Genomic DNA, 26135 nt, shown 5'->3' on the forward strand with positions numbered 1-26135 from the left:
CGAGATTTGGAGAGTGAGCGTAGGTTCCATAGAAAGGTGACCTGCGTTGGAGTGTGTGCCGCTTCAGGAGTAAGTGCTAGGTTAGCAGTAATGAGGAAGTGGTCTGAGGTTTGCAGTGGAGCAACTGAAGAGTTGTCCACAGAGCAACAAGTAGACTAATTCATTACAGTTTACATGAAACTGTTTACATGAAACTGCTCCTCTGTCTTCGTCAGGGTGAAAGGCCTATAGAGGATTATGTGAGTGATTTTTGTAAACTTTATTATCTGGTGGACTTCAAGGACGCTCAAGGACACTTTTCGATTGGGTTTAAATGAACCTATTACTTCTCAACTACCTGGAGGAAAAATAAACTGGTCTCTGGAACAATACATTGATCATGCTCTGCTGTTGTGTGGCTCATCGTACATCGGTTTTGTGGCTAAGGAGCCCTGCAATCTTACAGTTCCCACCACACCAGAGCCTCTTCACATACTGACCGTAATGTCTGAAGTTGCTCACGTCACGCTAGTCAAGCCAAAGCCTGCTCACATCAGTTAAGCCAAAGCCTATTCCCAGCTCCGCCATGGGTCCCTGCTCTGGCTGCTCTGCCATGGGTCCCTGCTCTGGCTGCACCACCATGGCTTCCCGCTCTGCCTGCAACGCCATGGCTCCCTGCTCCTCTGGATCTTCTCCATGGTCCAGGCCCACCTTTTCTGTCATGTGATTCCTTTGTCTGTGTGTTATGTTCTGATTGGTTCTTTTGTTCATTGTGTCATGTTCTGATTGGTTGTCTTAGTTGTCTGTTTTGTTTCCCATTGGTTTGATTTTGTCATATGACCTTTTATGTTTGGTATATATTGATTTCATTTAGCCATTGTCCCTGGTTGTGTATTAATGTCGTAACCTGCTGTCGGTGAGTCGAGCCTGTTCATACCAAGTCTGTTCATGCCCCATCAAGTCAAGTCAAGTCTTCGTTTCTTGTTGGGATTATGTTTGGATGTTTGAATACCTTTGTAAATAAACTGCACTTGGGTTCTCACCATGCTCGCCTTCAGTGGACTAATTAATTACAATTAAATAGAAGAAGCCTTGGTTCCTGAAATTATTCAGAGGCCAGGAGAGTGGAGACTTCACCTTGAAGTAGTGGGGCAGATTTGGAGTATTTTGGGTCAGGCTCAGGAAGACCTGTCTGGATCTTGGGAGACCTTGCAATGTCATCTGTGATTATCCCTCACACATCCAGCTCCATTAAAACTGGATACTATGGTACAGACGTGGACAAGGCTTCACTTGTAAGCATTTCCTGTGAATGCTCTGCATCCAGGAGTTATGGAGAAAATTCACCGGGATGGAACCTCTCTATTGGTAGTAGCCCCATTATGGCCAGCCTAAGTATGGTTCTTGGACCTTGTATCCCTTCTTGACGGCCCCCTTGATAGATTCCCATCAGGAGGGTCTTTTAACTCAAACGGTCGACAAGATAATTTATCCCCACCTGGAGTCATGAAAACTTGAGGAATGGATATGTGCCAAATGTGCCTACTCAGATTTCACGGCTGATAGTGCTTGAAGCATTCTGTCTGTCCAGACCAGGAGAAAGCAACTTTGTTTGCAAGCATACCGTGGTGGTTTTGGCCAGAGGACTGGCTCTGACTGAGACTGGTTTCTCCCTAGGTTTTTTCTCCATTACTTTCACTGATGGAGTTTTGATTGCTTGCCATTGTCACCGTTGACTTGTTTCGTTGGGGATGCTGACAAATTGCAAAGACACTATTGGAAGAGAGCTGGATTATGACATCACTGAATCATCAATGAGCTGACTTTAGCTGAAAATGACAATTTTTTATTGTCTTCTTGCTTTATTGACAAACTATAATTAACATAAAAAGAGAGGTTCCTTATTGCTGACTCGTGTCATTACTGCTTAATAACAAATGTCACACAATAGCAAAGGAAAATTACTGCTTCACGACAACATCCTGTGATATTAAAAGGTTACTGTACTGTGGTCCCCTTTTTGACCTGTTTAGTAAATCTGGCACTATATATAAATAAAGAAAATTCAGTTTTCATGTGTCAACACTAGTTGGAACTCAATTTGTTCAAAGTTAATTCAACACATTCTTTCTGAATTATTTAATAGAGATGCCTGACGGTGTTTCTCTCTTCTCCATTGTTTTCTTTGTGTCCAGCCTCGTTTCCTGTGTTTGACAGGATGTCCCCGTCCACCTGTCATTCCCTGAGCTCCGATGATAAACGCAGTGATGGGGCTGCAGCATATGACGGACTCTGCAGACATCAGTGGATGGTCAGTGGTGTTGGTATTTATACCAAATAAAGGTAATATAATGGGAAGCATCTGTGACATGCTGTCGATAACGACAGACAATAATTTCCCTTTATTTGTTAAAATGAACAGGAAGTGTTTAACAAAACTTCCCCCACAAGTGTCCTAGATGATTGTAAACAGGGTTTTTTTTGGTAGTTGTTTGTACAGGATATGTCATCTTCTTTATTTCCCTCACACACAGGAGGAATTCAGTCATCCAGTGGACAGTCTGGCTTTAACAGTGGATGAAGTCATCAACGTGCGCCGGATACTTATCAAGGCTGAGATGGAGAAATACATGCAGAACAAAGAGCTTTATAATAATCTGAAGAAAGGCAAGGTGTGAATATCTGAATGGATCATATGATCAGCATCAGTCCAACAAGCCAAAGAAAACAATTTTAGTTTCTGTTTTGTTCATCTTTGTTTTTAGATATGCTGCTGTTGTCGGGTGAAGTTTCCACTGTTTTCATGGCCGTCCACGTGCCTCCTGTGTAAAAGGTCTTCATTTTCATTAATAATTCCTGCAACATTTAATATTAACATTATCTGATTCACTGTTCTGAAGATTCATGTTTATCATCACAGTTAATGTGATTATTTTTCTTACAGGTCTGTTTGTAGCTCTTGTAGTGCAAAGGTATTACATTTTTATTTTATTTAAATCTCATGCAGCAATTTAGTAGTCGATAGTAATAGTCTATGATATTTAATTCAAGGTACAACAGAGTTTAATTGGACTCACAGCCTTAGACATCAGTTACAAATTATACGGAAAGCCCTTTCTCCTCCAAAAGTTGATACGTTTATTTATTTTGCTAACTATGCATGATTATAAGGTTGACTGCATTCTGTTTTATTATTATCCATCTGTTCTCCTACCATCTGAGGACCAATGCTTTAGGGCTTCTTATTTAATTACACACTGCTATTTCAACAGTAAAAAACAATGTAACAAACTCCATAAGTGATTTTGCTTTATTTTGACCCTTTAACAGATGAAAATTCCTTACAAAAAGATGGCACACATTCCAGTGTACGCTGTGGGATTTCACAGCAGTGTGAAGAGTCACAAGAGCGAAGGCTATAAGTGAGTAAATATATGCTTTGTGTCTAATTTAAATGACTAGTCACATTCTACACCGTAAGTGCTGGCTAGAAATGAACTCTGAAATTACAATGATTTTCAGTTGCTGTTGTTGTTTTTTTTTTTTTTTTTTTTTTATAATTACTTTACTAAATGTATCTGTGTTGCTGTTTATATCCAATACCTAAATTTAGGTTACCAGTAACATTTTAAACAACGTCAAAAAAAGATTATTTACACAGCCTTTAATGTTGCTTAAAGGTGATGAATTTAAAAGATAATTGCATAATGTAAATTGTAGTCAAATCGATCCCATTTATTGTTTTGATAAACTTTCCACTGTCATTAAGCTGAACTGAAGCAACTGACCTGAGCTCAATAATAACACTATAGTCTTTATAGAGATGCTTTACAGTTGAACTGAGTTTGTTTCATAACTCATGAACATTCAAACTGTTATTGATCTAAATGAAATCAACGTTGAACTAAATAGAGCTGAATAGTGCCACTGTTGATTGTAGAGCTGCACAGCTGAAATTGAATTAATTTCACAGTTGAGGAATTTTGCAGAACAGTTATTTGGCTGTTTATTAACGTGAAGCTGCATTTAAAACAATCTGTACTGTATAAGGGGTGATATACAAAGGGGAGATCTTTGGATAAACATCACTTAAATTTCCCATTTCTCATGAAATACATAAAATTAAATCATAGTTTAACTAGGAGAAGAATAGTGTGAACTTTGTAGTTACCTACACAACGTGTACCTATATGAACTAAACACGTCATGAGATTTTAAAGGATTATTATTGCGGCTTGTCCTTAGACATCAGTGTATTTAACACACTCACAAGCATCAGTGTGTATCTAACAAACGTCTATTTTGCTAGTAATTAATTTAAATGTCTGAAACCTAAAATACATTTTATGTGTTTGAAAACACTGAATAGTGTCAGACAAAGTCTTTGAATTTAGCAGTGAATGTTCAAAATACATCAGTGATTGCATTCAGTATTTGATTGCTTTCCACGTTTAAAATCATCTCTTGGGGTGGAGGGGTGGGCCCTTCAGATCATTGCAGGGGGGCTTCAGAGCATCATAACCCCACGCCTCACCCCCCCCAAATTGACGCAGGGCCTGTACTGAACCCGGAAATCGCTGTCATTATACAAAAGTGAACCATCTTTAGAAAATAATAAAGATATCTTGTTTTTTAACATTGGAGAAAAAAAGTGGTTGGAATAGCTAAAATCTCTCTGTTTGTCTGCAGGTCTTTGTGCTCTCTCTCCAGACACTCTGTGGAGGAAGAGTTTCCCCACCTGTACGCCGCAGGCTGCAACCTGAGAGATGTGTGCTCTGACTGCACTAAGTTTGTGGCTGATGTCATTTCCTCCAGTCGCAGAAGTTTGGACATCATCAACAACACACCAAAACGAAATAAAAGGACGACTTCGACACATTCACATGCCACATCACAACCACACGCTTTCAGTAGGAATAGTAAATAAATGTATCAGCTCCATCTCACACATACTCCACACATACTCTACACAAACTCTACAAGCATCCAGCTGGCAGGCAGCAGAATATTTGCCAGTGTTAGATGATAGAGATGTGAATCACACGTGAATCATATCTGCCTTATCACCCTTTCCTGCACTATGTACATATAACCACAATGTGTGGTTAGATTAAGGGATGCAATGCTTGAAGGCTAATGAAGAAAGACAATCCTTGTGCATCTTTTCTTGATTTTAGCTTGAACATAATGCTATATAACTAAGCCAGGACTGTCCATGCTTAGGATACTGTACATCCTTATAAAGTACATCTGTAAATGCATCTTTCACATATTAAATAGCAAATGCATTGCTCTATTTAGCACCAGAAAGTGATGTAAATACCTTGGGACTGAGTCAGGTTGGTTTGTGATAGTAAAGGTCAGAATGAAGCTGATAATAGTATCTTATTCTCAGTAGACTAATGAAGTGGCCTTCTGAGCCACATGTTTAACACACTCTTATTTTGTAAGGTCTGCAAGTCTGCAATAAAACCAATGCCACAAAACGACTGCTCTCTCCAGCATGTGATGTTTCCACACACATATCAAGTGTGTGGGTGCCAAAGTGTGATTATTATATATTATTATGTTATTAAAAATACTATATGGATGAATAGATCAAAAACTGCCATGGCATCTTCAAACCATATTTTACCCCCAAACTAGAGGAATTTATTGGAATATTTTGCATTAAAAAATGAAAGATTATTAAGATATTAAGATTTGTCAGCTTCCCTGCACACACAGGTCATAAAGCTTTTGCCTTATCATGTCAACTGTTACTGTTATATGTTAAAAATGTGCTTTTTTTTAAAGCGGAGGTGACCCATTTAGAGTATGAATGACACTTTAAAGCAAATGAGAACAGTCATCATTGTTTACTGTGAGTCAATATTATTAAGAGCTGACACAAATGTGTTAAACCAAACATTTGACTTTAACACAGTAAAGAGCTTAATTATAAATAATAATGGATATTGCTCATGATTGGCTTTTGGCTTTAGTTGACTTTTATTATTTACATTTATTCTACTTAAATATGTAATTAGATCACTAATCTATAACAGAGAACATTATAGTATATTGATCAGTGAATAAGATACAAATGTTTATGTACAGCCACATATTTTTTTTTCACTTAAGTTATTATTTTTATTTTTTAAGGGACCATTCTGGCACTAGACGTCTATTAAACGAGCTGCCATTAAAGACGCTGTAAACTTGTCAATATAATTTAGTCAGTCTGTGACAGACCTACTAATGCCTAAAAAGTAATAAGTTATTATGCAATTGTAATACATGTTTTAGGCTAATTAATTATATTTCTTGACAGAGTCATTGTTTATTTGGGTATATCATTCATTAATTCATTAATTCAGTTGAACGCTAGTGTTTTTTTTTTTTATCAAGTAGCTGCTTGCATCTAATTAATAATCAATGAGAGAGGCGTGGGGGAAAAAATCCCTCTAAACAGCAAAAGTAAAAGGCATTTGTAAACAAAGCACTATGTCCGTTACAATGATGTTTTACCAGGGTTAAGAGGCATTCGCCTTGTTCGCCTTCGTTAACCTTGATGAAATCACTGCACAGCACGACCTTGTGTGGTTTACTGTGAGCTTTTTTCTTTCTGAAAGAAAAAAATATTTTAAATCCCCGCCCCTCTCATGAATAATTAAGTACATACAAATCTCATGGTTGTCTCAGCAGTCCGATCTTCAGGATGTTTTTAATTTTATAGTTTCTTCGTGCAGTGATCGCAAATTCAAGCGGCCGCGGAAATAAACCGATGTTTTAACTTATTTAACAGACATAAAATATTTTCCTCTTCCTTCCTCTGGGGAAATGTGCGTGTAAGTGGGTGGGTCGAGAGAGTTTAAACTTTATGATGAGTTAAAGTTTGATCATGGCCGTGTGGACCCGCGCGGAGAAACAGGGTCATCTGGACCTGCTGTTGAGCGACCGCTGGGTCCGGGTCACCGCGGAGCTCACTCGGGACACTCTCACCCTGACGGCGGAGGGCGAGCCGAGCGGGCCAGCGGGCTACTCGGAGCACAACTCTCATTTAAGAAATGGCGTTTCTAATGGCAACGAACTGAACCGAGATGTTTTTCAGAGCCGCGGGCAACACGACAGTCCGGGTCGGGTCAACGGGTCCGACTCGGAGTCCAGCGGCTATTGTGACCCGGCGGGGCCGGAGGGGGTTCGAAGGGTTCGGATAGTCAAGCAGGAGTCCGGCGGACTGGGGATCAGTATTAAAGGGGGACGGGAGAACCGTATGCCCATCCTCATTTCAAAGATCTTCCCCGGTTTAGCTGCGGATCAGAGTCGAGCCCTGCGGGTCGGCGACGCGATCCTGTCCGTCAACGGCGGCGACCTCCGCGATGCCACGCACGACGCGGCGGTGCAGGCGCTGAAGAAGGCCGGGAAGGAGGTGACGCTGGAGGGTAAGCCGATCACTCGAGCCGCGGGGATTCAACAGGCCCGCACGGAGTTATGAACACTTAAAATAAACAAGTGTATATTTCGCTGATAATGACACAAAGTTCAAAACTTGCATGTCCGACACCATAAAGTGAGACTGAATATGTTTTAAAATGTATTTAGTTAATGTTTTGTTAAGACTTAAGAGTTTTCCTGTAGTAAACAAGTTCATTTGACATTTGCACTTTTTACACGTAATGTGGGTTGATATGGGGTGTGAGTTACATTAACATATGAAAATCAATTGTAAAAGTTATAAAACTAACTTAAGTTTGGATAGCAGTTTGATGCATGCATCAAGGTACTTTCTGACAATAAGAAGGTTATATATTTTTTTTTGCTTTAATAGCATATGTTCAGTAATGTATCTCCAGACTTCAGAAGTGAATGTGTGGGATGGGATACAGGGAGATGATGGAGAAACAGATACTTAACATAGTTGCCTACTCTCACGAGATAAAATAAGCAAATAAGCAACTGCAGCTTCTTTTTTGATACTTTACTATTATAAATTATTTATTACCAATAACTGTTCCTACAACATATTAAACTGAAACTACCTTTTTATCTGAAAAGCAAAAAAAAAAAAAAGGTTATTTTATAAAAATCAGCAAACTGCATCAAAACTTATCTCCGATCCTCTGTGAGCAGAATAGGATTGAAAAGATGGAAAAGGAGAAAAATACAAGATATTCAAAGGGGAGCTGTAACATAGCCACTTATTTGTAGCCTACTTAAATATTGTCTATTCGAACCAAATATACTCTTGGTATTAGTAGGCTATGCCTACTATATACTATAAGCCTACTTGTTTTTTTTAATTACATTGATAAATAATACATTACACAATATTTGTAAAAATAAAAAAATAGGCTACATTATAAAGGAAAAAAAGTAATCCCACTCAGCTACATCTACTACTATCAATGCTTGGATTACAGCCTTCTTTTAGAATGATGTTTTCTCCAATCTCTCATAAAAGGCACCTGAGGAGGGGGCCGAATATTTGGCAAATTAGCAGCCATATTTTATTTAAATAAGCCCCCCCTCCATAAAAAAATACTGTTTGAGCGATGACATGATAGACATCGCTAAGTTATATGGCACCTGTTAATTTTATAATTTTTCTGCTGTTCATTCATGTTTATTTTGTGCTGTAACTAGCAATAAAGAGGAAGATGATCGTTTCATATGCTGCTTGAACTGAGGCGGCTATCAATCACGACACATTAAAGAGCCACACAGATGGGAAATTACCTGTATTACAGTGTATGATGTAGCTGTCCATCAGTGTAAACAATGTGCAAAGTAATTAAACCAAAAAGTACACGATTTATAAAGTTATTGGCTTCTAAAGTAAGGAGTCGACTCTGAATCGCTGAAACAAGTCGTTATAGATTTCAAATCTTTTTCCCATCTCTATGTACGTCACTAGGAACACTTTACATAATAATCTCCGCCCACCGTCTTGGGAGAAACAAAACTCTGACCTGCCCCCCCCCCCCCCCCCCCCCCCCCGCACACACAGACGCTCTGTTTGGTGTGAGAGCATCATGTCGAGGAGACAGTGTGTTTTAATTGTAAAGGCAAGTTTTTTTTTATTTTCACTACCAAAGAATGAAGATCAGAAGAACCAATGGCTAAAATTCATTTTTACCACAATACCAGAGCAGTACAACAAATCCCTTTTGTTCTGTTCACAACATTTCACTGATGACTGCTTTTCTAATCTTGGTGAGTACAAGTACTCCCTTCGTTATATCTAATGTGACCACGCCCCCGCGCTGAACGCGCTATTCAGATTCAAACTGAAGCGCGGCTTGAATACACGCACACAGAAGAAAAAGCAGCGAGACTGTTCAAGTTTTTTATTTTACTGTTTGCTTCGCGATGAGAGGAATAAGACCGAATTCACCCCAAACAGATGCTAACGCATAGTTTACCGTGGAGGTGTGTGCGGAACAACTAATCAAACCTGACTATGTTAGTTGACCAATCAGAACACAGTATGCTACCGAAAGGTGGGGTTTAAGGAAACTGAATCTTTTGAACAGCTTCGCGCGAACCGTTTGGGGATCTCTGAGAATTGAGGTAATTTTAAAATGATATTTTGACAAAATGACAATGTTTTTTAACCTTGGATGGATTTAAACCTAATGTACAGGACTTATAAACAGTGAAAGGAAGCTTACAATTTTCATATTACGGGCTCTTTAAAGGGGTCATAGGATGCGATTTCATGTTTTCCTTTCTCTTTGGAGTGTTACATGGATAAAAGTGCATAGATAAGATCCCTAAAGTTGCAAAGACTAAAGTCTTAAACACAAAAGCTAAGACTCTGTTTTACGAGGTGCAATATGCAACGCAAGGCATAAAAAGACAATTTAGCCTATGTAATTTAATCCGTAATTATGTCCCAACCATATGCAACAAATGCCTCGTTAGTAATGGGTTTTATTGTTTTGTCTCGTCACGCCAGGACATGGCATCACAGTTTGGTGAGGGGCGTAACATTTCCATCAAACGCTTGAGGTATTCGGCCAATCACAATGCACTGGATAGCTGGCCAATCAATGCACAACGTCACTTTTGAGAATGATGAGCTTTGTAAAAATCTATGCGCTTCAGAAAGGCGGGGCATAAAGGAGAAACAATAATGTACAATTTGTTTGTTTACTTTAACTGCATAAACACATTTCATTACACCACATTTTTTGCAACATCATATGACACATTTAACTATCTCTGTCCATCTTTATTGTTTGAATTTTGGGGTTAAAACAGAATTTGAAAACTGAAAGGTAACAAAGCACAAAACCTATTGCAATTATTGGAAGAGAGGTGCTGGAAATTATGCAGAGATTATGCTGAATCCCTGCACCATAATCAGAGGTCCTGGAGACTGACGTTCAGATATGTGGAGCAATGTCTCATGAGATGGGCTCTACTGACACAGACATTATCCTCTGTGGCACCGGCCTAATTAAAATGAGAACTGAAGCTGTTTGATGGTCCTGGTGGATCTAATGAGATCTTTAAATGGCTCAGAAATGATCCCATGATGTTGACACAATAACAGTACAGCTGATAAGAACAGGATGCTAAAGAACACAAATCTTCTGAGAGTGAAATGAAGAGGTATTCATTCAGCCATAATTAGCAGCTAGCTTGGACATAACATTCATAACATGTTCAGTCCCAGTGGAGTAACCTGGTGTGAGGTGCCAAGGTTTGCTTCTTGGGGTGAAATATTGGAAGTTTGAGAATCACCCTTTTAGAGTTTAAATAACCTTTGGCTTATTGGCATAGATCTCAACCTCTAATGCATTAGGCAAGCCTCTGCAGACACTTTAGTAATTGAATCGCAATTGGCTAGCATTTTTTTGAATCGCCATTGGCTAGCCAGACTGATATTCCATCTATCCACCCATCCATCATTTTAATTATCTGAAAGTACACTCTTAAACTCAGTCAGTCAAGCATTATAATATATTATTATGAATGATAATCAAGTATTATATAATGACAGAACTTTAGTAATTAGAATTAAAACTTGGTAACATGTATGATTGCATAGACTTTTTAACTGAAATTAGAACTGGTGGTGGTGTTTTTTTTGTGTGAAAGTGACATGAAATTCAGCCAAGTATGGTGACCCATAGTCAAAATTCGTGCTCTGCATTTAACCCATCCAAAGTGCACACACACAGAGCAGTGAACACACACAAACACCCAGAGCAGTGGGCAGCCATTTATGCTGCGGCGCAATTGGGGGTTCGGTGCCTTTCTCAAGGGCACCTCAGTCGTGCACTGAACCTACAATTCCTGCCGGCCAGAGACTCAAACTCACAACCCTTCGATTGCAAGTCAGACTCTCTAATTAGACCACGACTTCCCAGAATTTTCGGACTATAAGTCACATCTGAGTATAAGTTGCATCAGTCCACAAATACGTCATGATGAGGAAATAACATATATAAGTCGCACCGGACTATAAGTCGCATTTATTTAGAACCAAGAACCAAAAGAAAACATTACCGTCTACAGCCACCAGAGGGCGCCCTATGTGTTCAGTGTAGACTACAGGAGAACTGAGCAGCATAGAGCGCCCTCTCACGGCTGGAGACGGTAATGTTTTCTCTTGGTTCATTTCTCTTAGTTCATGTCAAATTAATTTTGATAAGTCACACCTGACTATAAGTCGCAGGACCAGCCAAACTATGAAGAAAAGTGTGACTTCTAGTCCGGAAAATACAGTAGGTTTAAGCTCCAGTCGTTGCAGTCTCTCAGCTGTACAATGCCATGGCAAATGGTAACAGAATCTATGAGAGCAAAAAGAAAACATGCACAGACAAATCCATATTAAATCCTGCGGCTCGTGATGATACATTGATGTGTAAAGACACAAAATGATCATTCTGTGCAAGAAACTGAACAGTATTTATATAAAGTGTTAGACCTCTTTTAAACGTGCTTCACAACAGCAAGCGCATGGGGCAGAAGCTTGGCCCACCCTGGCCCCACACTACATAACAACCAAACACAATATTAGCTCGATATTAAATTTAAATTGCCCATTTTTTGATCGGCCATTGGGGTAGTTTTGTTACGCAGACCTGGCAATCCTGGTGTAGAGCAGATGCTTTCAGTTTATACCTATACGAATTGTAGGGTATGTTTTCCAACTGCACTAAATTATTTTTATTTCTATAAAAGCAAAATGACAGATTGGGCTTGTGCCGCTGTGGTCAAGTAATGTAATCAGTGTATGACCAAACACTGTGTAACACTGACTACCACAGTAAGCCTAGTGTTAAAGGGGGGGTGAAATGCTATTTCATGCATACTGAGTTTTTTACACTGTTAAAGAGTTGGATTCCCATGCTAAACATGGACAAAGTTTAAAAAATTAAGTTGTACGTTTGAAGGAGTATTTTTGTTCCCAAAATACTCCTTCCGGTTTGTCACAAGTTTCGGAAAGTTTTTTTCGAGTACGGCTCTGTGTGACGTTAGATGGAGCGGAATTTTTGTTTGTTCCCTGCATTTCCCTGCGTTTGTTTTTACAAACAAGGCCCAGTTTGACGACGGATTTGCGTATCGTTTATTTCTTAAGGATGATGCAATCCCAAAGAAAAAGGGTCACGATCGTGTGTTGGAACCACAGGCGGTGAGTAAAACTGCTTCAAATATCTCTGCCTCCTTGTTAGTTCAATTCAATTCAATTCAATTCAATTCAATTCAAGTTTATTTGTATAGCGCTTTTTACAAAACAAATCCTTACAAAGCAACTTTACAGAAAATTATGTTTCTACAATATTTAGTAGTAGCTAGTAGTTTGTGCACATTTGACAGGATTTTAGAAAAAATAATAATAATAATGCAAGACGTAGTCAGCTAGACGATGAACTATCAATATTATTAATTAAGTTATTATATGATTCAGTCACACATTTAGCAATAATTGTTAGTTCTGTTTGTTAGTGCGTCCCCTCCCATTGGAGACCCGGGTTCGAGCCCCGCTTCATATATTTAAAATAATAATAATAGATGAAGTTAAAACTCTCCCATCTTGCTGCGAAATTAAGCTCACGCATATAGAATGTGCGCGTCCGGTGTGCGATACCTTGAGTTGTCCTACATGTGACGCGACGTGACGCTTCTCGTCCGGTGTGCGACCGCCTTAAGCCATGGTTTGTTTTGGATGATGTTTTTTCCTCACGGTAATGTCACAGTTTCCACATGCTCTCAACACAAAAGCCTACTGGCGCTCGTGATTCTTTAGCTCCGCCCACACGTCACGCCTCCAGCCGGTCGTGTTTTTCCGGGAAAAATCGGTACAGACTATCTTTCTCTTATGAATATAATAAAACTAAAGACTTTTTGGAGTTATGAAGGATGCAGTACTACTCTATAGGTACTCAAGATTAACAGGATATTGAGTGAAAACGAGCATTTCACCCCCCCCTTTAATGTAACTTCATCATTTTTGTTATGGGCCAAATAGGGTTTATGTGGCCCATTTTATATTTTTTGAATGCCCAGTCCCATCCACAGCCATTGAGATGAACTGAAAAATAGCACAGATCACCTGATGGAAGTGAAACTCTCAAGCACTCAGGCAGAGTGTACTGTGAGTGAAAATATATCTGTGCTAAACTTATACTTAGCCTCCAACTCAAACGCTGGTTAGTAAAATCTGAGAATGTATTAGGCATTGGCTGATATTAGACCTCAGTTAGTCGCCCAGAGTGAAGAGTTAGCCGCACATGCGAGTGATTTACTCATAATAAAGTGTTGCTGGGTATGACACTTATTGTGCTGACAGTGATTTTATGATGGTTGAGGTTGATGTACTGTTGATCGCCACTAGACCTTACTGCAGCTTGATTTGATTTAATTGAAAGGCTTTTAATATGACCGAAGCGTTAAAAAGTTTTTCTTATTTATTTGTTTACTTATTTATTTACTTTCTTACATACGTGGAGTAGCTTTCTCACTCCTTAAAAATTTAACATTTTCATGGGAATATAATATTATTACACAAACACTACTATTAACAACTATTAGTAAAAAAACACGTTTTCTATTGCTGCAAATCACTGTCTGTGTGAATACCTTAAAGGTATAGACCACTCCAAAATGTATATCCTCTCATCATTCAATAACACACACACACACACGCGCACAGACAGAACTAATGCACTTTTATTTAAATTGTATGTTTCTGCTGTTGAATGCTCAGTTAAGGCTGTATGTGTTGTGTGCAGTGAAGTACATCAGGGAGGTATCTCCGCTCTTTAAGAAGTCCTCTATGAGCACCGATCTGCCTTGGGATGGGCGTCTTCAGTCCCCAAACCTCAGCAGCAGCGACGAGTCGCCCAAGAGCAGTGTAACCCGTGACAGAAAGGTCATCCCGCTCAAAATGAGCTTCATCAGCCGAAACCTCACCATGCCTGACCTGGAAAACAGGTGTGTGTGTGTGTGTGTGTGTGTGTGATTTCAGAAGAAACCAGAAGCAGCATTTTGCTACTGACGTTGACTGTCATTCTGCTGTGAAGACAGCAACTACATTTAGATTTGAATCTCATGAAAACATGTCCAGGTCCCCAAAATCAGTACTTGCTGTGACTAATTAAATTAACAAAATATTAACTAACAATTGAGAGCAGAGCAAATTAACCCTTTAAGCCCTGAAGGCATTTTGCCTAACTAAAGGTAATCTTCTGTAAGTAATGATGTGATATTTTCCACAATCAGAGCATGTTTAATGAAATAACAAGCATTAAAAACCCTTTGAAAGTTAAAACATTTGCACCTTTGGGGTTTTGTGTGTAATAGCTTGATGAGGAATATCTTTAAGTCTAAATGTGAGTTTGAATGAAAACGGCACGTGAAAATTACTTTATTCGTACACCTCAGATTTAAAGTTGACAAAAAATAAAGAATAAAGTTGATGATCATGATAATACGATAATGACAGTATCTGCTTTACAATCTGATTACAATCTAAAATGTTTGACTTATTTGAAAACATAAAAACTCTCAACTCATTACTTTGAAGAAATATTGATTATGTAGCGTGTAACTGGGATGATGAGTGTTTTCAGGGACGTTGTGTTTGTTTCAGGCTGCTGGAGCTTCACTCTCCGGACGGACAGCACACTGTGGTGCTGCGGTGTAAAGACGGGGCGTCCGCTCACTCCTGGTTCACAGCCATTCACACAAATATTGCTGCTCTATTGCCACAGATGATGGACCACATCAACTCTTTCTTGTGCAACCCCAGCGCCAACACACACTGCACAGTCAAACACATCGGCTGGCTGGCAGAGCAGGTATCTCTCTCTCTCTCACACACACACACACACACACTCCTGCACTCTGAGCTCAAACATGCAGTACATGCAGTTCTCAAAACATTTGAAGTAAAAGGGTCATTTTACAAAACAGGTGTCTTACCATATGCTCAATATCTGATGCAAACTGTGTTAAACTGTTAAATCAAAAGTATATTTTATGCTTATTGATTTTTAATCATACCAGCATTTCAAGTCTCTTTATATATTCTTATGTAGTTTTATTAAAATAATCCATAAATTGAGAAAAGAAGTATACAAACCATATACTGTATATAAATATATACATTGGTGCTGTGGAATAAAATATAGATTAAGACAATGCAGTGCCTGTGTCTGTGTAGATGGGTGACTTAAACGTCACCAAGCGTTATTTGAAACACGAACCCACCAACCATAATCCCAATAAGATTTGCATTTTATGTAAACAGTTTTAGCTTTCAGATTTTATCATTTGTATAGTAAAATGTATTTTAATATTTTTATGTCTTAATTACAATAGAATTATAAACTAAATTATAATTTGAAATTTTTAACACCTTATGTGCATTTTAAATATTTTTATACAACAACGTTTTATTTGAGTGTTGGTTATTGTATCTCAAAATAGCTACTGAGTTGAATAGTTTGGGCTCTGTTGTTAATGTCAACCTTTTATACTATCAGTTCAGTTTTATTTGTATACAACACATTATTTCAAAGCAGCTTTACAGAGAATCACGTTGTAATGCATATAACATTTTAATATCTTTATACCTTAGTCGCATTTATCCAGTTTAATGTTGAGAGTGGTTTGATAATCTAGTTTCCTGTATAATCTTGTGTTTGTGTAGCTGGACGGTGGGCGGCATCAGTACAGACGAGTGGTCATGGCGCTCACAGAGAAAGACCTCCTGCTGTTCCAGTCCGTGCCCTGGACACATGAGAGCTGGTCCTCACCTCTCCTGACCCATCCACTGCTCGCTACACGGTCAAACGCTTACTTCAGTAAAGCTTTAAGGAGGCAGAAGTTACCGGAAAATCAGCCTATAGCATTTTGTTTTCTGTGTTTGGTGTCTGATGGAGAGTGTTTGGTTGTGTCTGCAGGCTGGTTCACTCGGGCAGCGTCCGCAGTCCTCCGGCTCTGGGTGGAGATCTGATGTTCGCCACACGAACAGGCACCGGCCGAGGCATCGAGTCTCATGTGTTTCGTGTGGAGACACACTGGGATCTGTCCACGTGGACACGTGCGCTGGTGCAGGGGGGACACCTGGCTGCTGAGCTCATCAAAGAGGTCTCCATAGGTGTGTGTGTGTGTGTGTGTGTGTGTTTGTGTGTGTGAGTGAATTATACAAGGAAGAAAATCTTCCCTTTGCTAAGAAACACATTCACATCTTAAAAACATTACTTATCAGTCCTACCTTTGTAGACGTGATCATGCCTATAGTAACTATTAGACGGCTTGTGGGTTTTAATCTCCTTTATAAACTTTAAATAAGGACATTTCTAGATTCGTATAGGTTATGCATTCTCAGTTTTAAGTTTTTTTTTTTTTAAAGGAGGCATAAGTGATAGTTAATTTTTGTGGTTATCACCATTATCAACATTGTATAAAACCAGTAGTGCACCTACATGGGTCAATCATAGTAATAATGTCATGTAATGTTCAATAATATTTCTTTATGGTTTAGTGATGCTGACTAAATGCTTCAAAGTATCATATCGTTGTAATTGCAATGAAATGATTTTTAATCGTGCTGCTGTGTAATTAACCAGTTTCTTTGAAGATAAACACCAGCTAGAATGCTTTGCAATTTCACACCTTATTCCAATCCTTGTAAGATTAATATCCATTGAATTTGTGCAACATTATAAGCACAATTTACCAGGAATTGTGTTATTCACTGAAACGTCCAAATTCATTCTTGTTGGATGTTCTGCAAGAGTTGTCTGAGTAACCAAGGGGCTTATTTAGGAAAGTGAAAAAATGCTGGATTGATCCCATGAATTCATATCCTTATGTTCATCTGTGTGTCTGCGCTCCTCAGGCTGTGTGTTGAACAGACAGGACGTGCGTCTGATCCTGCACTATGACAGAGGGTTCACTGTGAAGCGGGAATCTGCCGAATCCGTGCTCTTCCACTTCCCCTACGAGCGGCTCAAGATGTCTGCAGACGATGGAGTCAGGAATCTCTACCTGGACTTCGGTGCTCCAGAGGGAGAGATGGTATGACCCATCACACACAGAGTATGATATTCACCTGTGAGGAGTGGAAGTCTGTTGGTCCTGAGATTTCAAAACAGTGGATCAACACTTCCACTCATTGAGGCCTCATTCAATCGTTTGTTTAGTTTGTGTGGGTAGTCTCTAATATGTATTTAAGAGTGAGAAGAGATTAGTCAAAAGGTGCAGGATGCCTGTATAGTTCTCATAATAATCTGAGTTTCTCTCTTTCTGTCTCGCAGGTGTTTGAGCTCCACTCGGGCCCGAAGCCTGTGGTCTTTGTGCTTCACTCGTTTCTCTCAGCCAAACTGGCTCGTTTAGGACTGCTCACATAGGATCAACAGGAAATGATGGAGGTCATTTATTTCAGTGATTTATTGACATCTAGTCTTTTACTCAAGCAGTGTTTTCATAGCTCTACTTCTCTTCTAGCTAACACATTAGTTCAGTGGTTGTGTGTGTGTGTGTGTGTGTGGGGCGTTCGAAGGCAGAAAACAATCTCATTTTCCTCTGATCAGGAACACCAATCGTGCCTTTTCATCTAGAGCCAACAAGCTTTTACAGAACATTTTCAGGCTTTGCAGAATAACCAAAATGAACATTATTCTTGTATTATCTGTTGTTTTTCATACATCTGAGCTGTATTTATGTTTCTATGTGTTGCATGGCAAAGACTGTTACATCTGTGTGCTATAATCTGAAAGAATATGTGTCACTGAATGTGGAAGACAGCCATCCATGCTAATATGGAGAAAATGAAGCTTTAAATACATTCCCTCATGACTGACCAAAAATAACCTCCTTAAAGTTAACACGGTAAGGTGTTGAATAGGATCGGTTCAGTTTAAATAATATAAAAAAAAATCTCTTTATATAAATGCTTCTTAATCAGTATTTGATGAGTGTTTAGTTCTTGTTGCAGGCTTCCCACTGTCATAAAAAATGGGAAATATCAGGGAATTTAACATTCTGGGGTCCAGGCTTGGAAATGTGAAGGAAATTAATGAAAACTTACTATTATTAAATAAATCACGAGGAAAAAGCCCTATTTGTATAGTCAGTATGCATTTTCTAGTTATATATACATTTAGCTTTGCTTTTTATGAGTTCAGTCTTTATAAAATGTCTTTAAAATAATACTAATCCAGTTATTAGGCAAGACTGTAAAAGTCATGGAAATGTTTCGGTCAAAATGTGTGGGGACCATCATGTTATTAGCACTGATATGTGTTTTTCGTGGCGTGTATGTTTTATGTCTATCAGTATAATATCACTATAGCATCAGTATATATTCTTTATTAACATTTTGATATTTTTATGTAAGGCATGTAATGTAAACTGCACCTGATTTATATTAACCCATCACTTCAATCTCAGACGCCGTAGTTTAAGAGTTTTAAGGGTCATTCCCTCATAAGTAAACTGCATTAGGCAGCGTGCACAATGGAGGAAGTAAGCTCTTGTAGGAAAAGAATATGAACAATGTGACAATATATGGAGGAAATGACATTTTGAAAGTGAGATTGTGTGAACAGCATTTATTTATAACCATAGCTCAAGCAAGCTTAACCGAAGCAATATCTATATTTTAATATTTCTTATTTTACCATAAGGGTCATACCACAGATGAGATGGTTAGGTCCATTTAAAAAAGCGTAAAACACAAATGTATCTGCTCAAGGACCTCATATGCAACATATTTTATGCTTTAAGTGCCCTTAAACTTTTATAGTCTGTTTTTCATTCTACTATCATAAATATTTTGAAATCAGAGGCTCAAAAGATTTCACTGATGTGGGAAACTTGCTTATTTCTTCTGAAGTGTATATTAAAAGAGATGCGTGATGCTTTTGGCTGATTTTTCTTTGACTGAGGTTGTTGAGCAGTCTGATCAGTCATAGTTTTGTGTGACATTACGTGCGGTCACATAATTTTAATTTATGTTATGAGATCAGACCACTAACTGAAGACCCTTTGCTTTGTCTTAACTATGAAACTGTTAAACACTTGCCAGATTTACAAATGTGTAAGTGGGATGTTTGAAGCCGATTTTTGACCAATGCTTCAGACTGTGAATGTACTTTATAAAACCATAGATACATGCCTCGGTTTCAATATTTGTTCAGCATTTTTAGGTAATAGCTTGATTTGTCTTTATTTTGAAGAGCAAAGGTTGAACCAAAGTTCACTTGTGGCAGCTTGCAACACACAAATGCAAAAATGCTTATTCGTTTGTATATCTATTATAACTTACAAATGCCTGTAACCTGAAGCTATGCATTCTGTCTTTATGTACATGTCATATAAAAATAAAAACATGTAAATGAAATGGGTGTTGTTTGTTTTGATATGGAACTAATGCGCGGAGCTTTGTTTCCGGAGGACAGGACGCGAGTGAACACTGGAGGGAAGCATCTTCCGCTTCTATCTTCACTTATTACGTGATATGAACCTTCATTAAATTAATCGTGTTGTTGTTTAACGAACAATTTGAATATACCATAAATACCAATAATAGGACACAGCAGTGAAACATCTAAACCGTGAGATGAAATGACAACGTCAACACTGCAGGTTAGTTTACATTAGCTTTAGCTGTAGTCCATCATCATCCACATTTAATCAAATCATAAACTGAACAAATTAATGGTAATCACTGGTCGTTCGTAATTTACACACGTCAGGAGCGTTTAACGTCGAAACATACCGGAAATCCTCGGAGAATACGTTAGGCTAGGTGTATTTGACATTCGCATCCATGTAAACAAAACTCACTTCAGTGCATATTAATGTACAAGATGTTATTCGATATAGGACACAACTAAAATTTTGTAGAGATGTCAGTCGAATTATATGTTTAAGCTTGTCATGCTTTCATTTCTGATCGGCTGCTGTAGATTTATTTATTAACGTCACCTATAATGAGCCTGTTTGTTTATCTGCAGTCTGTGGGTCAACGATTCAGTGCCAGTTAATCAAATATACACACACTGCTGAAATTAAACAAGTAGTTACATGATATTTCCTTGGAATTAAATCCATACTTACTTGGAAATAGAAGAATAAACAGTAAAATATATAGAAAAACTGCTGGCAGGAGTCTGACAGTTATTGCCCACAGTTATAATAATACTAAATTGAAAACTGTCTAATATAAACTTAATAGAATTTAAGTTAGATGTACTCAGAATTGCTGAATTTAAGATGAACTTATAATTTACTTGGTATTTACGAAAAATATGTTTGAAAATAGAAATCGAGCACTTTTTGCTCGGCTGTATATACTCTGTGCATTTTGGAATAGCTGCTATAATCTATTTATACTTATGAATTATTCTTTATCAGATCAACTACATTTCTGAAGCTTTACCAGGGCATCGTTTTTTGATTTTATTATTATTTTAAATAATCAAATTTGGAAGAAAGATTTGCTTAAATGGTGATGACATTAAGTAATGCATTATTTTCTTTACAGAGGTTAAAAATAAACATTTTACCTATTTTATGGAGCAAAAAAAACTAAAGACCTTCAGCACCCATTATATATCAATGAATTTAATAAAAAAATTGGGATAACACAAAAAGTTGGGTGGATATTACTCCAAATGTTATGAAACTAAATGAACATCCTTTATTTTTCAGGTCAGATGTACTGTTATTAGGATGTTTGTATTCTGTTGGGGTACATAGTCTAAAGGCAATACTTAAATAAGTATTTCATTTATTGCCTCCGGGATGCATGTACCCTAATGGCATATGGGCCTGTTTAATTGTTGTAACTTTTAAATTGTATGATTTTATTGTCCAAAACTAAATTTGTTTAGTGTCCAAAGAAATGTCTGATAAACAAATATAAAGTATCTTTTTTCCCTCAATCAAACTCACCGTTTTATTCTTAAAATGAATACATGGGCTTTAACATCTTTTTCAACTCCCAAAATTCAAGATTTTCACATTTTTATGTACATTTCTAATTCCAGCAGAATTGGTACTGTAGCCTGCTGTGTTTTGACCTCAGGTTGAGTTGATGTAAATCATAGATTAGTCTGTCCGTTCGTGGAGCCGTCAGTAGCTCTGTCATCTGTCATGTTCAGAAAGCGATTGAGCTGGTCACTAAAGCCACAGAGGAGGACAAGGCCAAGAACTATGAGGAGGCGCTGAGGCTCTACCAGCACGCTGTGGAGTACTTCCTGCACGCCATCAAATGTGAGTGAACTACATCTACTCAGTGCTTTCCAAATCAAATCGAAATGAACCCCATTCACTTTCTGAAAATCTCAGTTGGAAGAGTCAATTGGAAATAAAGTCAATCTTTGTTTTTCATAAAACTGCCTCTGAAACAACTCTCTTGTTTGGCTGATGTCACCAAAGTCTGGCAGGCTATTGGTTAATGTTGAAAAGCTAATAACAAGAGATACAAAAAAGAAGTGATAGCATTGGGAATGGATGCCGGCCTTGTATTGAGAGTCCTGCAAATCCACTGTCCACTGCTAACTCACGTCCAAAAAGGATGAAAAATCATAAACTACTTCCCTTTCAGTCTTTCATGCGGGGGTTACTGAAAGTTGGATCAAGATGTATTTAAAATTTACATGTAATGTGTAAATGTAACAATTCTTATGAAATATTTAAAGACGCACCATTGATCCTTTGGTTTCTCAGATGAAGCGCACAGTGACAAGGCGAAGGAAAGCATTCGTGGGAAGTGTGTGCAGTATCTGGACAGAGCCGAGAAACTCAAGGACTACTTGAAGAACAAGGACAAACAGGGCAAGAAACCAGTGAAGGAAGCACAGAGCAATGAGAAGTACTCTATCAGCTCGTGTTTGTTCTGCTGTGTGGTGTTGATGAATCAAGAGATAAACTGTGTGTGTGTGTGTGTGTGTGTGTGTGTGCAGAAGTGACAGTGACAGTGAGGGAGAAAATCCTGAAAAAAAGAAACTCCAGGATCATCTGATGGGTGAGTCTGTGTCTTAAATGTCTCTGTGTTAATGCAAAGGAAACACGCCTGCAGTCTTGTGTGTTATCATGATGAGGAGATGTTGGTTGATGATTTCAGGGGCGATTGTGATGGAGAAGCCCAATGTGAGGTGGAGTGATGTGGCCGGACTCGAGGGGGCAAAAGAAGCCCTGAAAGAGGCGGTCATTCTGCCCATCAAATTCCCTCACCTGTTCACAGGTCAGTCTGAGGGCCAGTAATTTGAGAGATTAATGGATAATATTGTGTTATCCTCTAGCTCATGTGTTACCCAGCAAACAGAGTCTGACAGATATTTATTTATTTAGTTTTTAATGAATCCATTATTATAAGGGTTAGCACAAATATGTACACCACTGTTCAAACGTTTGGGGTCAATAGGTTTTTTTTTCTTCTCTTGATAGAAATGAATCCAAAGTGACAGTAAATACTTTATTATGGACAAAAGATAAAATAAATAACTGACTACCAAAAAAAAAAATACTGTTTTTTTTTTTTTTTTTTAATTCATCAACAAATCCTGAAAAAATTTGATATCAGAGTTTACACAAAAATATTCTGCAACTCCACTGTTTTCAACATTGAAAATATGTTTCTTGATTATAAATCAGCATATCAGTATGATTTCTGAAGATCATGTGACACTGGACTGGAGGAATGATGCTGAAAATACAGCGGAGCATCATAGGAAGAAATAAAGAAATTGAATATTAAATTAAAATGACATGAAATATATAAATATATATATATAATTAAATTATATGAAATTGCATTTTTTTTGTTAAATAAATGTAGCCTTGGTGTGCATAAGACATTTCTTTCAGTTCAGAGACATGAAACATTTTTACCACCCCCAAACCTTTTTATGGAAGTATGTTTCTTATATCAAACGATGGCAGAAAGGTTTGTAATAATCTATGAGTTATAATGGAATATGTAAAAATATTGCCACATTTTTTAAGCTCCTTTATTTAATGAATCAAGATCCTATATGTGATTTCCTGAAGACTAGCGTCTGTGTATGTGCTGTGATGCAGGCAAGCGCACTCCATGGAGGGGCATCCTTCTGTTCGGGCCCCCCGGCACAGGAAAGTCTTATCTGGCCAAAGCTGTGGCCACCGAGGCCAATAACTCCACCTTCTTCTCCGTGTCTTCCTCGGACCTGGTGTCGAAGTGGCTGGGCGAGAGTGAGAAGTGCGTTTCAGTCTTTGCTGACGTCCTGCATGAGGTGCAGGACTCACCGAATTATTTATGCTGATTTATGTCCTCAGACTGGTGAAGAATCTGTTCGATCTGGCTCGCCAGCACAAGCCCTCCATCATCTTCATAGACGAGGTGGACTCTCTCTGTGGATCCAGAAACGAGAACGAGAGCGAAGCCGCTCGCAGGATCAAGACCGAGTTCCTGGTGCAGATGCAGGGTGAGAAAAACTCTCAGTTTGTGAGCTGTGAAAAAACAGACCCTGTAGAGTAAATGATGCTTTACTTAGTTTAGGCGACGTGGTCAGCGTCTCTGTTGATGTTGTGTGGCTTAGCTGTTGTCATTTCATACATGAGCCTAATTTATGTCTGTAATAACAGTTGATTATGCATACTTTTATGCAGCTAACGCTAAACTAAACCCTGTTCCTAACCCTAATAATAAATGCATGTTGCTTATTTGTATTACTCCGCACTAAACTGTATGATAACACTGTAACAAGTACACATTCAAATAAAGTGTAAGCAAAAATGAATGGACCCACATACAGAATGATGCAGGATTTCCTCTGAATCTTGGGATTGGTTTAATGGTTTGCGGGCGTCTGTCTTTGCCAGGTGTTGGTAATAACAGTGATGGGATATTAGTTCTGGGTGCTACTAACATTCCCTGGGTCCTTGATGCTGCCATACGCAGGAGGTCAGTGTGAAAAATGCTTTAAAAGAAGAAAAGTGCTAATGTTATTGACTGAAGTCTTTAATCAGTGACTCCCGGTGGTCGGTGCAGGTTTGAGAAGCGCATCTACATCCCGCTCCCAGAGGAGCCGGCGAGAGCGACCATGTTTCGCTTACATCTGGGGAACACACCTCACAATCTGACCGAGGCAGACCTGCGTCAGCTGGCCCGCAAGACAGACGGATACTCCGGAGCCGATATCAGCATCATCGTGCGGGACGCTCTCATGCAGCCGGTCAGGAAAGTGCAGTCCGCCACACACTTCAAAAAGGTAACGTCAAAAAGGTATCTGTGGTTTCAACACATTGTTTTGCAAATTTAGACCGGAGCAGTGAACTGTCCGATTGCATAGACAGAAACAAAGTTGTCGGTTTTCTTAAAATCTTTCTAGTTCTGGACACTGAATGTTTGATTTGTACTCGTCAGGTGCGAGGGCCGTCTCGCAGTAACAGCTCGGTGGTGGTGGATGACCTCCTGATGCCGTGTTCCCCCGGTGACCCTGATGCTATAGAGATGACCTGGATGGATGTCCCTGGTGACAAACTGCTGGAGCCCATCGTGTGCATGGTGAGATCCTGAGATCAGTTACTTCCTTTCACACTCAGCATGTCTCTGATTCATGTATCAGTATCAGTTTGACTATCACACTGAAGTCTGCTCAACTCGATGGGCTGAATGATTTCTGAAGGATCAGGAGTAATAATACTGAAGATCTAGCTTTGCATCACAGGAGAGTATATGACATTTATACTTGTGTGTTTGCTAGTCTGACATGCTGCGCTCTCTGGCCACCACACGTCCCACCGTCAACACTGAAGACCTGCTGAAGGTGAGGAAGTTCACAGAGGATTTTGGGCAGGAGGGCTGAGCCACGACACACCGTTCAATCCAAACATCCATTCGTATGTAGCTGTCCCAACTCAACCAGGACGATCGACTCTAAACTAACCCGCAGGAGCATGTGGTCTAATCTAGCATCTCTAATCGCCCAACACTACATCACATCCAGCAGTGTGGAAAAAGAGGAGAGCATGAAGCTTGCTGTAAATTGTTTTATGTTTACATAATCATATTTGTTGAAGTATTCATTTTATGAAGTTTTTTTTTTGTCTGTGTTCCCTTAAAGCTCTCAGCAAAGATTTATGTTAATTTATTTAATTTAATAGAGTTGTTTGGTTTGTTTTGAGCGCAGATCACTTTAAGCTTCAACTTTTGTGTCCAGATTTTCACCCAAGAATTAAACTGGAAAAAGAAAATCTGTTGTATTTGGAAGGAAATTGAAGCCTGTTTGGACATAATTATTCATACTGATGATTTTTATGGCTACATATAGTATTTGAGATTTGCTTCATGATACAGTGTCACAATGCAAAAAATAGGCTTGATGTTCTTTAATCATATTTTTGGTTAAAAAAAATCAAGTCTGTTTAATGACTTTTCAGATTTGTTCGTAGAGGTAGAATGTTTTCTGTGTATTTTCCTTTGCCTGTGGGCTGAAATATGACCTGGTTATGTGTTTGACACGCTCAGCCATCAACATTTCACCCATTTAAAAACTGATCAAGCAGATGTGTTGTAATAATGAAGTGTTACAGACCATTAGCTGTCATTCATTCTGAAGAATAACATGTTGACCGAATCTGATAAAACAAAATAACTTTTAAAAGAATTTGTGCATTGTTTTTTCAGCCTATCCAGTCTGTTTTAAATGGATAAACCTGCC

At 38.6% G+C, this 26135-nt stretch overlaps 3 protein-coding genes across 3 annotated transcripts in view; all 3 read left to right on the top strand.

Annotated features, from left to right (window-relative positions):
- spire2 (spire-type actin nucleation factor 2) overlaps nt 1-5458 on the top strand; it is a 37385-nt gene extending 31927 nt beyond the window's left edge. Inside the window, exons 10-15 of the mRNA XM_026239469.1 lie at nt 2175-2290; nt 2514-2651; nt 2745-2812; nt 2924-2951; nt 3310-3401; nt 4669-5458. Of these exons, the coding sequence (XP_026095254.1) occupies nt 2175-2290; nt 2514-2651; nt 2745-2812; nt 2924-2951; nt 3310-3401; nt 4669-4906 (680 nt within the window). The 3' untranslated portion in view covers nt 4907-5458. The remainder of the gene's footprint in view (nt 1-2174; nt 2291-2513; nt 2652-2744; nt 2813-2923; nt 2952-3309; nt 3402-4668) is intronic.
- A 1190-nt stretch (nt 5459-6648) lies between these two features.
- On the top strand, nt 6649-19828 carry sntb2 (syntrophin, beta 2). Its single transcript, XM_026239470.1, has 7 exons — nt 6649-7403; nt 14208-14409; nt 15068-15275; nt 16130-16266; nt 16383-16579; nt 17324-17502; nt 17742-19828. The coding sequence occupies exons 1-7, from the start codon at nt 6863-6865 to the stop codon at nt 17832-17834; spliced, it is 1557 nt and encodes a 518-aa protein (XP_026095255.1). The 5' UTR covers nt 6649-6862; the 3' UTR covers nt 17835-19828.
- A 39-nt stretch (nt 19829-19867) lies between these two features.
- Nucleotides 19868-26078, top strand: vps4a (vacuolar protein sorting 4 homolog A). The gene is made up of 11 exons (XM_026239471.1): nt 19868-20073; nt 21594-21705; nt 22162-22306; nt 22398-22459; nt 22559-22678; nt 23515-23671; nt 23749-23897; nt 24295-24376; nt 24464-24683; nt 24839-24979; nt 25179-26078. Exons 1-11 carry the CDS (start codon nt 20053-20055, stop codon nt 25278-25280), a joined length of 1311 nt encoding a protein of 436 aa, XP_026095256.1. The 5' UTR covers nt 19868-20052; the 3' UTR covers nt 25281-26078.
- The last annotated feature ends 57 nt before the right edge of the window (nt 26079-26135 follow it).

The sequence above is a fragment of the Carassius auratus genome, chromosome 50 (genome assembly GCF_003368295.1).
Source record: "Carassius auratus strain Wakin chromosome 50, ASM336829v1, whole genome shotgun sequence".
Classification (NCBI taxonomy): domain Eukaryota; kingdom Metazoa; phylum Chordata; class Actinopteri; order Cypriniformes; family Cyprinidae; genus Carassius; species Carassius auratus.

Coding starts and splice junctions, on each gene's coding strand:
- sntb2 (XM_026239470.1), top strand. CDS start 6,863: ATGGCCGTGTGGACCCGCGCGGAGAAACAGGGTCATCTGGACCTGCTG. Junction 15,276..16,129: donor TCGGCTGGCTGGCAGAGCAG/GTATCTCTCTCT, acceptor GTGTTTGTGTAG/CTGGACGGTGGGCGGCATCA. Junction 16,267..16,382: donor CATCCACTGCTCGCTACACG/GTCAAACGCTTA, acceptor TTGTGTCTGCAG/GCTGGTTCACTCGGGCAGCG.
- vps4a (XM_026239471.1), top strand. CDS start 20,053: ATGACAACGTCAACACTGCAG. Junction 21,706..22,161: donor CTTCCTGCACGCCATCAAAT/GTGAGTGAACTA, acceptor TTGGTTTCTCAG/ATGAAGCGCACAGTGACAAG. Junction 24,377..24,463: donor GATGCTGCCATACGCAGGAG/GTCAGTGTGAAA, acceptor TGGTCGGTGCAG/GTTTGAGAAGCGCATCTACA.